This window comes from Macrobrachium nipponense, chromosome 6, assembly GCF_015104395.2.
Source record: "Macrobrachium nipponense isolate FS-2020 chromosome 6, ASM1510439v2, whole genome shotgun sequence".
Classification (NCBI taxonomy): Eukaryota; Metazoa; Arthropoda; class Malacostraca; order Decapoda; family Palaemonidae; genus Macrobrachium; species Macrobrachium nipponense.
The window spans coordinates 29,286,749-29,301,772 of record NC_061108.1 but is presented as its reverse complement, the minus strand read 5'-3'; the positions used below and the strand labels follow the sequence as shown (position 1 = coordinate 29,301,772).

The 15,024-nt window shown below is 44.7% G+C and overlaps 1 protein-coding gene across 1 annotated transcript in view; it reads right to left on the bottom strand.

Annotated features, from left to right (window-relative positions):
* Window positions 1-15,024, bottom strand: part of LOC135216667 (uncharacterized) — a 130,027-nt gene that overhangs the window by 90,683 nt on the left and 24,320 nt on the right. Inside the window, exon 2 of the mRNA XM_064252055.1 lies at window positions 529-1,345. Coding sequence (XP_064108125.1) covers window positions 529-1,342 — 814 coding nt within the window. The 5' untranslated portion in view covers window positions 1,343-1,345. The remainder of the gene's footprint in view (window positions 1-528; window positions 1,346-15,024) is intronic.

Genomic DNA, 15,024 nt, shown 5'->3' with positions numbered 1-15,024 from the left:
ATGGGAAAATGAGGCCTTTGTCCCCTAAAGGACTAAATCTCTGTATTGGCAAAATGTCATCTGCAGATTCTGTCATTATTATTATTTTTATTGCTGATATTTTACTTTTTCATTATTACTGTGAATACTATAAAGTTAAAGTTTTTACATTCAATTTTTGTATTTAGCCCTCTGGACCTGACTACTGTAACCACCTAAGGTCTCTAGTTGAAATTTAAGCTATATAATCTGTGCACTAACTGTATTAACTCTCAATGCATTTTTTTCCTCACCAATATTTTTACCGTTATTACCAGTATTATGATTATCTTTTATGCTACCTCAGCTATTTTGTGGATAAGTGCTGATTATTCATTTTTTTCTATCATGATGTCTCATGTATCTAGATTGTGTATGTTACTCTCTGTATTTTGTATATTCCATGTATATGGCCCTGAGCTGAATTAAAGGACATTATTATTATTATTATTAAAACAGATTAAATGGTAAAGAGGCATAATTAGTACAAGTAAAAAATATGTAACATACCTGCTGAAGGAGAAGCATGTGGCATTGGATAGGTGTGCTGCTGCGGTGTAAGAAGTGGTGAATACAGTGGAGGTTGGGCTGCCATGATTGGTCTCAACAAAGTCTGTTGTGAGTTAAGTATTGGGGTATAATAATAACCAGGTGGTGGAGCATTAACCTGTCCCATTGTACCACCATTACTAGGGACAACTCCACTACCATGATGGAGATGATAACTAGATGAAATTCCACTTCCTCCTCCACTTTCCTGGTAGTTAGATGGCAAATTTGTTGTTCCTGAAGTAACTACATTTGTCCCAGCACTTCCACCTCCACTCGACCCAGCAGTATTATTATGCTGATATGAAGTTGCAATGTTGTTGTTGTTGGTAGTACTTCCTCCACCAGAATTATGATAGACAGAATTGACAGAAACAGCCGCCCTATCATTGGTACTTGCAGAGTGAGGATATTCTACAGCCGAAGTGACAGGTCTTCCATTACCAGCAACATTGTTATGATAACCTGAGTTAACTGTCATAGTTCTGCTATCAATACTGCCAACTTGAGGATAAGAAGAATCCTCTGTGGTAGATGAAACTTGAATGCATTTATCACCAACATGGTGGTAGGTATTTGTAACAGTTGAATTAGTTGGTCTTGAACTCTGATAATTTGATACTCCAACAACTGCATCTTGATTAGATTCTGATACTGAAGGTCTGCCAGACTCACAAACTGGCGTTTGGCCAGAAATTTTGCAGGCAGAAGGCTCTCGTTTGATTGTCTGGCTAACCTCATTGATTATAATAGTGTTATTACTGCCTTTATTCATGATCTGAAATAAAAAAAAAAATTATTTCACACAATGCATCACGGAATAGCAATTTTTTAAAGTAAATTCCCCTTTTCCTAAAAGCTGTAAGCGAACCTAAGTCTGTTATATACATGTATAGGATTATTTTTTGGTACAAATCTGTTTTGTTAACTATAGCTTAATGACAAGGCAATTCCAGGTGGATGGCACTGGTTAAGTGGGGGAGTATTTACCTACTCAACTAGCTACATGTCCGTACTTTCATGGCGTGAGGTAGGATTACAGTTTAATAGTATGGTCAAGTCTGTACACCTAGTACACCAGCATTTTACTTTTAAAAGTTTATACTGTACCTATTCCAACAAAATATACATCCTTTTATCTTTTGCACAGGAGACTCTCTACTTAGGTAGAAGATAATGTCTTAAAGTATATAACCTGACAAATCTAATGGGAGACAGATAGAGAGCCAAGTGTCACAGTTTGAGTATGTGATTTCTCCACTTCTTAAACAACGGGATATTGGAGCATTATCATTATTTTGGGTAGTATAATTGTGCTAAAAATGGTTACCTACTGAGTTTGAACTCCTAGGCACAGACAGGAGAAACAGGACCTCCAAAAATTTCCAAGACTACAGAGTTGGGTTCTTAAACATGTACAAAGCTGTGACACAGACAGATACTGACCTATCATTACATTTGCCAGGCTGTATAGATGGTTACAGAAGTCACTCTTCCCCTGCTCATATACATAACTGTGGTAATTGTGGGTAGTAAATAAAACAAGAACCTCCCACATTCCTGCTTAAGTCTCGTCAGCAGATATGTACTCCATACTTAGCAAATGGCATCTGCATGGGACTACCTTGTTAAACAGATCTACAGGAATATGCAGTATTCAAAGAGGACAGGGTAGCAAAATTGCATGTGAAGGTAGTATGGCTACACTGAAAGAGCTTGATTATGAATTCAGATATGGGATGCTGGGTCTCATGACACTTAAAAAAAAAAGACATAGAGATTCCATTGAAACATTGAATCCTTCATGGTTTGGAAAATACAGATACATATGCTCTTCCTTTATGTACAATATGACTCATACCTAGTCAAATTCTGGCAAACTTAAGAAACAAAACCTGGAACCTCTGCCTGAGGATGTCATCAGCCAGTTTGTAAATATTCAAATTGCATCTATTATATATTTGGCAATGTATGTATGTATGTATGTATGTATGTATGTATTATTGGTATGGGCGCCCGGGCTGTCGGTCTGACGGGACTGAGATTCGGAACGGAAGGGTTTCCACCCCGGGAAGGTCGAGACCTACGTTCAGGAGCTTGGAAACCCCCCGGAGCCCAGGCTCCCAAAATTTCTACTTCCCCTCCCTCCGAAGGGTGAGAAGGGATTCCCTGAAACAGAGCTGGTTCTGCCCGTGAAGGGCTGGCTATGCCCGTAGACTTAGTTACTTTACAAATTTCTGTATACATATGACTTATCATTTGAAAAAGAATACTACAGTGGTCCTCCCGTATGCGGGGGATGCGTACCAGACCCCCCGTGAATAGTTAGAACCCACGAATGTTTGAAACCCCTACAAAAATGCTAAAAACAGCCTATTTTGTTAGTTAAAACTCAAGAAAAACCCACTAAAAATTTTCATACTTGGTTTTCTTAATAGTTTTATCACAAAAAGTACATTTTATGATGAAATTGATAAAAAAAACCCAGGAATTTGTCGATATTTCTCATAGAAAAATACAGCGAATGTGCAAATTTTCCGCGAATAATGCGGGGTAACGTTCCCCAGAGAAATCCACGAATGTGTGAGTCCGCGAATCCGGTGAACGCGAATACGGGGGGCCCACTGTATAGGGTAAACATCAATGACATCAAAGAGGGTGGTTTTAGAAGGGGGTTGACAGAGAGAGAGAAAATAAGAGGGAGAGAAAGTGAGAGAGAGTAGGCGGGGTGTTAGGGAGAAGAAAGAGGAAAAAGACAGAAAGACAGACAGAGTTGGTATTACTGAGAAGAAGGAGGGTAAGAAACAGTGATTATTGGAGAGAGAGAGAGAGAGAGAGAGAGAGAGAGAGAGAGAGAGAGAGAGAGAGAGAGAGAGTTGAGGGGTGTTAGGTAGAGAAAGATGGAAAAAGTGAGAGAGAGAGAGAGAGAGAGAGTTGAGGGGGTGTTAGGTAGGAGAAAGATGGAAAAAGTGAGAGAGGGAGAGAGAGAGAGACAGACAGAGAAGAGCAGTTGTTTGGAGACAGAGAGACAGAGTTGGTATTAGTGAGAAGAAAGAGTGAAAGACAGTGATGGTTGGAGACAGAAAGAGAGTCAGAGAAAGATACTTTCTCTTTTCTATCTTTTCCATTTCAGTTTCAAGCACCTTCAGTTCCCGGTCAGGTTGGCTTTTCCCATGACTATCAATAAAGCCCAGGAACAGTCTCTCAGAGTGGCTGGCATCAACTTGGAGCAACCTTGCTTTTCTCACGGCCAGCTTTATGTGGCGTACTCAAGAGTGGGCTCTCCGAAACGCCTGTTCATTTTGTCACCGGAGGGAAAAATGTTATTGTTATAATACAATTAAGTTTGTTCATACTTACCTGGCAGATATATATATAGCTGTATTTTCTGACGTCCGACAGAATTTCAAAACTCGCGGCACACGCAGTGGGCGGCCAGGTGGTAGTACCTATTCCCGCCGCTGGGAGGCGGATATCAGGAACCATTCCCATTTTCTATTCATATTTTATTCATGACCCTTGTCTCCTGAGGGGAGGAGGGTGGGCACTCTAATTATATATATCTGCCAGGTAAGTATGAACAAACTTAATTGTATTATAACAATAACATTTTGTTCATGAAACTTACCTGCTGATATATATATAGCTGAATCCCACCTTCGGATGGTGGGAAGAGACAGAATAGGATTTTTAGGAAACTTAAATTAAGTAGACGATGTACTTCTTGGTTCCTTACCTGTTAGCAAAGTAGACTCTGTGATTACTGTCACTTAAGCCTGCTTCTGCTTTTATCAGAGTTGCCAGCCAGGTGTAGACCTATAGTGCTGGTGCGCTCTGGATGCTCTGGATGCTCTGTCAACGGGGACGTGACCTCAATGTGACAAGACCATCTAGCCAAACATATGGGAGTAACACAGCAACCGACCACCACCATGACCAACTAACCAAAAACCCCTGACAGTTAACTAAAGAATGGGAGATTTCCACAGAAGATCTCACCATCAACAAAAACACAACAATAAAACTAACCTAAACTAAGCTAAGGGATAGGAAGAGAGCTACCTTCAGCCCAAAACTGTGTCTGCCGAAATGTATGGCCCCAAAGAACTACAGTTCTCGTAAATCATTCTCACATCCCGGAGGTAATGTGAGGCGAATACGGAATTGCTCCTCCAAAAGGTGCTATCAAGGATATCTTTGATAGACATATTCCTTTGGAAGGCAAGAGAAGTAGCTACGGCTCTAACTTCGTGAGATTTCACTTTAAAGAGGCTCAAATCAGTCTTCTGGCAAGATGAATGAGCCTCTTTAATGACGTCCCTCAAAAAGAAAGCCACAGCATTCTTTGACAAAGGCAAATCTGGTCTTTTCACCGAGCATCAGAGATTACCTGAGGGACCTCTTATCTTTTTAGTTCTATGAACATAGAACTTGAGAGCCCTGACAGGGCACAGGGCTCTCTCTGGTTCTTGGCCCACGAGACCCGACATACCTTTGATCTCAAACCTCTTGGCCAAGGATTAGACGGGTTCTCATTTTTTAGCCAAGAAGTAGCGGGCTCAACGAGCAGACAGCGTTGTCCCCCTTGAAGCCCACTAGGCTACTGAACGCTTGGATTTCACTAACTCTCTTCGCCGTCGCCAGAGAAGTTAGGAAAAGCCCTTTCTTCGTCAAGTCCCGTAGAGAAGCTTCGTGGAGAGGCTCAAAGGGACTTAACATTAGATGTTTCAGAACCACATCGAGATTCCATGAGGGTGGTCTTGCCTGTGGAATCTTGGAGGTTTCGAACGACCGAACCTTAGATCATGTAGATCCTTGTTGTTCCGGAGAGGTCCAGTCCTCTGTGTCGAAAAACGGCCGACAACATACTCCTATACCCTTAATTGTAGGAACTGCCAATTTCTGCACATTTCTTAACTAGAGCAAGAAATCTGCTATCTGGTTCACAGAGGTCGTGAAGAGGAAATTCCTTCCTTTTAGCACCATGCCCTGAAGGAGGCCCACTTAGATTGGTAGACAGCTCTTGAAGAGGCTCTTCTAGCATTAGCGATTGCTCTCTGCAGCTGCTTTCGAAAAGCCTCTCGCTCTTGGCCCAACTTTCGATAGTCTGAACGCAGTCAGAGCCAGAGCGGAGAGGTTTTGGTGATACCTTTTGAAGTGAGGCTGTTTGAGTAGATCTCTCCTCCAGGGCAACGTTCTTGGGAAGTCCACAAGGAAAGTCATGACCTCTGTGAACCACTCTCTTGCTGGCCACATCGGGGCAATCAGAGTCAACCTTGTCCCTTCTGAAGCTGCGAACTTCCTCATGACTTCCCCCATGATCTTGAATGGGGGAAAGGCGTAAAGATCTAGGTCTGTCCACCAGCTCCAGAGGCAACGCATCCAGCCGCAATTGCTCCTGGATCCAGGACCGGGGAGCAATACAGAGGAAGCCTCTTTGTCCTCGACGTAGCGAAACAGGTCGACTAGAGGACGTCCCCACAGTCTCCATAATTGCTGACAGACTTCCTGGTGCAAGGTCCACTCTGTTGGCAGAATTTGATTTCGACGACTGAGAAGGTCCCCCCCTGACATTCTGTACCCCTGCCACGAATCTCGTCAGGATCTTGATCTTGCCTTACGTCTGCCATAGCGAACTTTCCTTGCAAGGAGAAAAAGGGATCGGGAGTGAGTTCCTCCCTGATTCTTCAGATATGCAAGGGCTGTGGTACTGTCCAAGTTGACCTGAATGACCTTGCTGACACTTTGCCTTCGAAGAACTGCAGCGACAGGAATATCGCTGCCAGTTCCTTTACATTGAGTGCCAGGCTACCTGTTCCCCTCTCCAGGAGCCTGACACTTCTCCCCTCCTAGTGTTGCTCCCCAACCGAAATGGAACGTCTGAGAACAACACTAGGTCGGGGCTCAGAAGATTTAGGGATAAGCCCTCTCGCAACTTCTGAGGGTCGAGCCACCATCTTAAGTGTGTTCTTTCACTGTGTTTGGAGATCCTTAGGATCGCATTCAGGTCCTCCTTGGCCTTTCCATTCTTCCGCAAGGAAAAATTGAAGAGGCCTGAGGTGCAGTCTTCCCAAAGAGACAAACTTTTCCAGCGAGGAAATGGTGCCCAGCAGACTCATCCATTCCCTCGCCGAGCAAGCTTCTCTCCCTAGGAAGGCTGAGACTTTTCTCTAAACCTAGCTGCTGACGTTCCTGGGATGGAAACGCCCGAAAAGCCACTGAATCCATCTGAATCCCCAGATACACGATGGACTGTGTCGGGGTCAGATGTGACTTTTCGGAGTTGACTAAAAGGCCCAGGGACCTTTGCTAGGGCTAACGTTGATGAAGGTCCTCCAGACATTTTTCTTCTACGACGACGCTCTGATCAGCCAATCGTCTAGGTAGAGGGATATCCTGATCCCTGAAGAATGGAGCCACCTCGCTACATTCCTCATTATAACTGTAAAAAACCATCGGGGCCGAGCTGAGACCGAAACAAAGGGCTCTGAATTGCCAACCCTGTTGCCTAAGACGAATCTCAGGTACTTCCTTGAAAGAGGGTGGACGGGGACGTGAAAGTATGCGTCCTGCAGGTCCAGAGACACCATCCAGTCGCCAGGTCTCAAGGCTCCTAGCACTGACTGAGGCGTCTCCATTTTGAACTTGTTTTTCTCCACAAAAAGATTGAGCCTGCTCACATCCAGGACTGGGCGACCAACCCGAAGACTGCTTCGGCACCAGGAAAATCCTGTTGTAGAAGCCCCGGTGACCCCAGGTCCACGACTTGCTCCACCGCTCTTTTTTCAACCATCTGGTCTAAAAGATCGAAAAGGATACTTTTCTTCTCTCCCTGATAAGTCGGAGAGAGGTCTCTGGGAGTTGATGTTAAAGGAGGAGGATGTAAAAAGGGGATCTTGTACCCTTGCTCTACGATCTTGAGAGTCCAAGGGTCCGCCCCTCCTCTGCCTCCATGCCTCCGCAAAGAACTTCAGCCTGGCCCCGACTGGCGTCTGAAGGACAAGATCTTCATTTGGTAGATTTTGGCTTAAATGAAGCTCTTCCTCTCGAAAAACCTCTCCCTCGAGGAGCTGCTTCTCGAGGGGGGTGGCCCCGCGAAAGGGTTTGACTTTTCTTCGGGGGTCTCACGAACGAAGATGAAGAAGGAACTGCTGGGCGCCTTGAAGACTGTGCCAAGAGGTCCTGAGTCGCCTTCTCCTGCAAACTAGTCGCAAGATCTTTCAGCATAGCCTGGGGGAAGAGATGGTCCGAAAGAGGCGAAAAGAGACTGAGAGAATCAGGGCTTCTGGACTGAAGGTCCAAAACTCCCAAGCACCAGTCCCTAAGAAATTGAAGACACCCAAAGTGCGCAGCAGTCCCTTCAAGTGGTGGTCCGTCTCCACAGGAGTCCAGGACACCTTTGCAGATGATAAGAGGGACCTCCTCTGAGCGTCTACTAAACTGGAGAAGTCCCCAAGAGCGGACGAAGGAACCTTCACCCCCACATCCTCCTTGGTTTCATACCAAATGCCTCCTTTCCCGGAGAGTCTAGAGGGAGGAAGGGCGAAAGTGGTCTTGCCCTGGTCCTTCCTTCGAGACATAAAATCTTGAGCTTCTTGAAAGCCCTCTTGGTTGAAAGCGACGTCTTCATCTCGACAAACTCAGGAGTCTTGACTGACTTAGAAGACGAAGTTGAGAGGGAGGAGACCTAGGGGCTGCCGGCTGAAACTTATCCCCGAAGGACGAACGTAACTGCTGCACAAGAACCTTATAGTCTGAGACAGCCGAAGCTACAGGAGGTTCCTCTTCGACTGAACTCGCTGGACTACTATGTTCCCCTTCTTCTCTAAGAGGAACTGGAGAACGTCCATCCGGAGAGGGCGTACGTCCAGCAGGCTTAGGTCTAAACAAAGACTTCCGCTGATTGGAAGTTACCTCTTCAGGCACGGACTCGCCCTTACGACGATCCTTTGAAGGACGGACATCTTGTGAACGTAGAGCGTCCTTTGAAACAACGGGAACTGTCTTACTATTAGACACGTCCCTACGAGAGGAAGCACGAGCTTCCTGACGAGAGGCGCCAAAAGCGTCCTGCTTAGCCAGGCAAGCGTCCTGCTGAGCGTCCTCAAAAGCGTCCTGCTTTTCAAAAGCGTCCTGCTTCGACGGAGAGCGTCCTGCTAGCGTCCTCAAAACGTCCTGCTTCCTGTAGCAGCGTCCTGTCGAAACGCAAAGCGTCCTGCTGAGCGTAAGATCTACTCGGAGACCAGAGAACGGTGACGATCCGGAGGAGGAGGAGAGAGACGAAGACGAGAGAGAGGAAGACGTGATTCATCCTCTTGACGGGCAGCCTGACGTCCTTTCTCCGCTTAGGCTCGACTGCTGCTGGGCGAGTCCTTTGAGCCATGAGAGACAAAATCTGGTCCTGAAGGGACAAAAGGATTTTCTTCGTAGGTGACGAAGAAGAAGGGGCAGGGACTGACCCTGCGAGAAGGCGAGGGGTGAGAGGACGCCTCCTTCCTTCTCGCAGGTACAGCTACCTGCATCTCAGGGGAACACGCCTATGCGCGCAACCCAGCGTCCCTCGGTCGTTGAGACTCTACCTCTCTTCTGAGGAGGAAAAGCGTCATACGCGTCCTCTGAAGAAAGCGGTGATATAGGACGTGAAGCGTCCTCAAAACGAAAAGACCTTTTCAGCGGACGAGAGTCTCTCCGAGCGCTCCACCCCTTGCGCGGGGAGGACGCTTCAGAGGACGAAAAGCAATCCTTCAGGACGCGCGCCCGTGCGCGCTCCTTGGCAGCCTGGGACTTAGCAACAAGGCCTGCCGAAGGGACGCCAGATCGGTGGGGAGCCCCCGTAACCCTCTTGCGGCTTTCGACATACCCACTCCCTGAGTCCTGGGAGTCCGATAGAGGTCTAGGCCTAGAGGCATTATGGGGCCGATCTGACGCCCCCTCCACAACACTAGGGGCACGATCACAAACTTTCACAGGGCCAGTTTCTAAGGTCAACACTTTAGATTCAAGAGCGCGAATAGACTCGAGAATCAGAGAAAGGGCATTACCTTCTCCAGACACACCAATAGGGCCCGAAGGCAACAACACAGGATTAGGTTGAACAAAATCTACCGGTGTTAGAGGAGGAGAAATATTACATTCCTTACCTTTGTAGAACTGCTCTTGGAGGAAGACCTCCTGACTCTATCACGCTCCAATTTACGCCGATAGGTCTCATACATCTTCCATTTATCATCTGACAAATCCTGCATTCATTGCCACCGATCATCAACCAAGCAAACATGCCCCCTGCATTCCATACAAACTGTGTGAGGATCAACTGAAGGTTTAAGAAGCCTCACCTTACATTCACTCCTCACACACACTCTGAAACTCCCTGTACTTGATCCCGACATCATGTACACACAAAAGCCAATCCAAAATCAAAAACCAATCCACTATTACGCGTGCCAATCCAACAATCCAGAGTCGATACCAAAAGTCAATCCAGATAATTTAAAGCGAGATAATCCAAAAATCCTAGACGGAGGTACTGCAAACAGTTGTTTCCAGCACCGGCGACAGAAAAAAATATGAATAGAAAATGGGAATGGTTCCTGATATCCGCCTCCCAGCGGCGGGAATGGGTACTACCACCTGGCCGCCCACTGCGTGTGCCGCGAGTTTTGAAATTCTGTCGGACGTCAGAAAATACAGCTATATATATATCTGACAGGTAAGTTTCATGAACAAAACAAAGAACATAGTCTACCAAAAGGCTCTCCGGTGAATTGGAATCTCTCTGCCAACACCAAGAATTTTTCTTTCCATTTATGTTTATGATGCTTCATTTTAATATTCATTTTCACGGATGTTGTTTGTTTTGTCAGATTTGCATTCCTCACAATTCAGGTCGTGGTACTGTATTCAATTGTGCTTGATTTATCTATTTTCTTTTTCTGGGTTACACGGACCAATCTAGCTGGGACCCACCCGTAACCAGCTAGTAGTTCATAAAAGTTAAATTTCATACATACTACAGACAAGTTATAATGAATAATTTATCCAAGTGAAACTGCCATGATGATTAATTATTTGGTTATGCATACTATGATACTTTTAATTCATCACCAAATACATGAACCATATATTTTTCATACTCCTTATCTTGTGGTATGGCGTAAAACACTAGCATCAGTTTCGTCCCTCCCCATAAATAAAATTATGAAAATACCCCAATGTGTCAGGACATTTGGGAAGAATAAAAAATGAGTGAGTTGCACTAACAGAAGTGGTGTAAATTACATAAACTACAAAATAAGCAGTCAGAAAAAATACATGATTAATGTCTTTAGTTAGTATAAATCACAAAACAAATTACAGGTTCTTACCAGACCAAGAGTAATGAGAATAAAATATAGATGCATCCTAGCCTTGTCTAACCTATGGCACCATAAATCATAAAAGTGAATAAGGGATCCCTTTCAACCAACCTTGCACTGGCAAAGGGGGGCTCTTTATAGTATTTTTTCTTATAGTGGGATTGGAAAATGACGACTCTCCCGTTTAGCACTGTTGCCAGCATATGCCTAACTTTAAAGTTAGGAGGCATTTCTGGTCTCAGTTCTGGTATTTCAATTCAGTTAAATGAGAAATTCATCAGTGGAGGTAAGGCATTATAAGGAGAAGAGACTGGCACTTCCCGTTAATTTTCAGCCATTCTTACACAAAGGCAGCCATTGTGCAACTGAATATATCTCGTACTGAAAATTGGATGGAGTCGGAAAACTAAAGAGTACTTTAGTGTAAGGATTTTTAAGTTATTATCAGTTGAAAATGGTACAAAAATTAGGCAAAAAAAAAATATATACCATATGCTTTTGTGGTTAGAGCATGCACTACATATTATTACCAACTTATAGAATGGAGCACCTTCAAAACAATAACAACGTTCTTAAAAAATGATGTACGCTTTCCTATTTTTATATATTGATAAGGACATGACATTATTTACTTACCCCTAATCTACATTCCCTATTGGAAAATATGCCAAAAATGATATTGTTATGATACAATAAAGTTTGTTCATACTTACCTGCAGAATATATATATAGCTGTATTTCTGAAGTCCGACAGAATTTTAAAAAACTTCCGACACCACGCAGTGGTCGGCCAGGTGGTTAGTACCCATTCCCGCCGCTGGAGGCAGGTATCAGGAAGGCCATTCCATTCCCATTTTCTATTCATAATTTTTATTTCCACTGTCCCCTGAGGGGAGGTGGGTGGGTACTTGATTATATACTATATCTGCCAGGTAAGTATGAACAAACTTTATTGTATCATAACAATATCATTTTGTTCATGAAAACTTACCTGTCAGATATATATATAGCTGAATCCCACCTTTGGAGGTGGGAGGAAGGACAGAATAGAAAGGATTTTGGGAAACAAATGCATGCAGATGATTTACATCTTGGTTCCACCTGTTAGCATAGCTGGCTTCGTGGTTACTGCCACGTTAAGTCTGCTTGTGCTACTAGAGTTGCCAGCGAGGTAGAGACCTATATAGCTGGGTGCACACCAGATGATCTGTCAACAGGGGTGGGGCGAGACCACGACGTGACTAGACCATATTGACCATACCATGAGGGCAAGAAGTAAAATAAAATATATATATATATATATATATATATATATATATATATATATATATATATATATATATATATCACCACCTGACCAACCTAGCCAAAGTAAGGTGTTTTAACTAAGGCTTAAGAGTTAAGAAGTCGCCGTTGTCGCGACTCAACAACTAAATTAAGAGCTCTTCCTAACCATTTTCTACAGGATAGGATGAGTGGTACTTCTTGCCCCCAAGATTGTGTCTGCAGACACGTATGGCTCTAGCGAGCAGCAGATCTCATATGCCATCTTCACATCTCGCAGGGAGTGTGAAGTGAACACGAAGTTGCTTCGCTAAAAAAACATGGGACTCAGGATGTTGCTGAGTGCCATGCTCTGTTGAAATGCTTCCGAGGCCGCGCCCTCTACCTCGTGAGCATTCAGATAAAAAGATTTCAAATCTTGTGCAAACAGAATGAAGGAGCATTTTGAAAGAACTCCTTAACACTAAAGCCAGGGTGTTCTTCGATATGGGCAAGTCTGGTCTTTTTCGGACACTGCAGATTGCCCGAATGACTTCGACTTTCTTGAGTTTTATGTAGATCAAACTTGAGAGACCCGACAGGGCACAGGACTCTCTCTGGCTCCTGCCCACTAACTTGTGCCATCCTTGCTTCCAAGCTCCTGGCCCAAGGACAAAACGGGTTTCCATTCTTAGGCCACAACGGAAGGCTTAGAGAGCACACCGCCTTGTGTTCTCTAAAGCCAAACTTGTGACGATGGCTTTTAAAATTTCACTAACCCTCTTTGTCGTATCTAGGGTGGTTAGAAGAAGGCCGGCCTTCCTGATCACATGCAAGAAGTTAACAGGAAGGAGAGGTTCGAATGCTTTGACATCAAGAACTTCAGACTACGTCTAAGTTCCATATTGAAAGCTTCGATCTGGACATGCACAGTCAGTCCGTCTGTACTAAAGTCAGGTGACCGATCAGTTGACCAGTCAGACGAATCAAGGACAGCAAGGCTGTACCCTGAAGACCATAAGGCACTATTCTTCGCTGAAGGAGGTGAGTGTCTGGACTGCCTGGGTGGATTCAATCTTAAGCAAACCTTGGGGGTGTATCAACGCAACCCAACGTCGTCAGCGAATCAACTCCTGACTCGAGCTTCTGGTGCCAGGAGAAAGGGAGCGAGGAGCAAAAAGGCGATTCAGTCCTGAAGGAAGAATGCCTGACAGTCCAACCTGGTCTCATGTTACACGATCATCGGGGGTGTATAAACGCAACCGACTTCGTCAACAAAGAAATCAGGGCTACTATATGTCGCCTGATCTCGCACGAGTGTCTGACTCCGAGAAAACAGGTGAGACAAAAAGAAGATGGTGAGCGAGTTTCGAGATTCCACAGAACTCAAAGATCGTGAAGGGCTTTGTTGTTTGACAGACGCAAATCTCTGAGCCCAAAGGCCGTCAACAACATATTTGCATATTCTTTAATAGTTGTGACTGCCAGCTTATCCCATTCTTCAGACGGAATGGAAGACGGTAATCTTATTCCTGTTCAACATCTCGATAGTCTGAACGTAGTCAGACTCAGAGCGGAGAGGTTACAGGTACCTTTCGAGTAGAGTAGACCGACTCTCTCGAAAAGGTCCTTGGAAAGTGAACTAGGAAGTATGTGACCTCTGTGAATCTAGGATCCTGAAGGCCAACATGGGGCGATCAGCGTCATTGTCGCTCCCTGTGACGTCATAAAAATCCTCTTATTACATTTCCTAAGCGATTGAAAAAGGGGGAAAAAGGGGAAAAGAGACTAAACATCCATCCCCGTTCAATATCATAGGATGGCGTTTAATGGTACCGATCCCGGATCGAGAATAAGGGAGCAGAGAAAGAAGAAGCCTCTTCGTCCTCAACATATCGAAGAGAAGAATGAAAGGGCGTCCCTAAAGTCTACACAACTCTCAACTTACTTCTAAAGAAAGATTCCACTCGGAATTGAATAGTTGCTGCCGTCGATCGAGACGATTCGTACGGACTTTTGCAATCCTGTAACGAACCTGTAGAGGATCGTTACATTCTACGCCTGTTGTTATAATAGGCTCTCGTAAACTCGAACAAGGACCGAGAGAAGATACTTCTTAAGATATGAGAGAGCTGTGGAATATCAGAGTTGATCTGGACCACTGGTTCCCAAAAACAAATCGTTTCGAGGACTGGAGGGACTACCGAATCGCTTTTACTTCTTTCAGATTAAGATCCAGGACATCTGAAACCCTATCCAAATGTCCGGCACCTTCTTTCTATCACCTCAGGTGATAGACGCACTGAGAGATGTTCAGAATCATTCCTAGATCTAGAATAATATGACAATTTGTCGAAAATTGCATTTTTCCTAACTATACAAACCTGAGGTCCTTTAACAATAGGAAGGTAACTAGCGCAGCTGGGACGGTCGTAAGCTTCGAAACAAGGGTAAGGGGAGAACGGTAGTTAACTGCTTGTCCGATCGTGCGCGCGCCCGAGAGGTGAAGAATCACTTTTTGCTTTAGGCCCATGCCAAAAAGTTGCAGAGCGAGGGGTGGCATGAGGTGGGACTATATGTGTAAAGGACCTCAGGTTTGTATAGTTAGGAAAAATGCAATTTTCGACAAATTGTCATTTGTTCGATACGTAAATACAAACTCGGTCCTTTAACAATAGGAAGACTCACTTCTTGGTGGGAGGAAATCTGAGTCTTTTTGGTGAACAGACTGGTGTTCGTCCAACCCTGGAGTGCCTCCCTGGTCGTAAGAGCAAGGGAGGGATCCAAACCTCTGTCCGATTGATCGGGGGTCGTGCACCGCAGGATCAATGGTCAGACC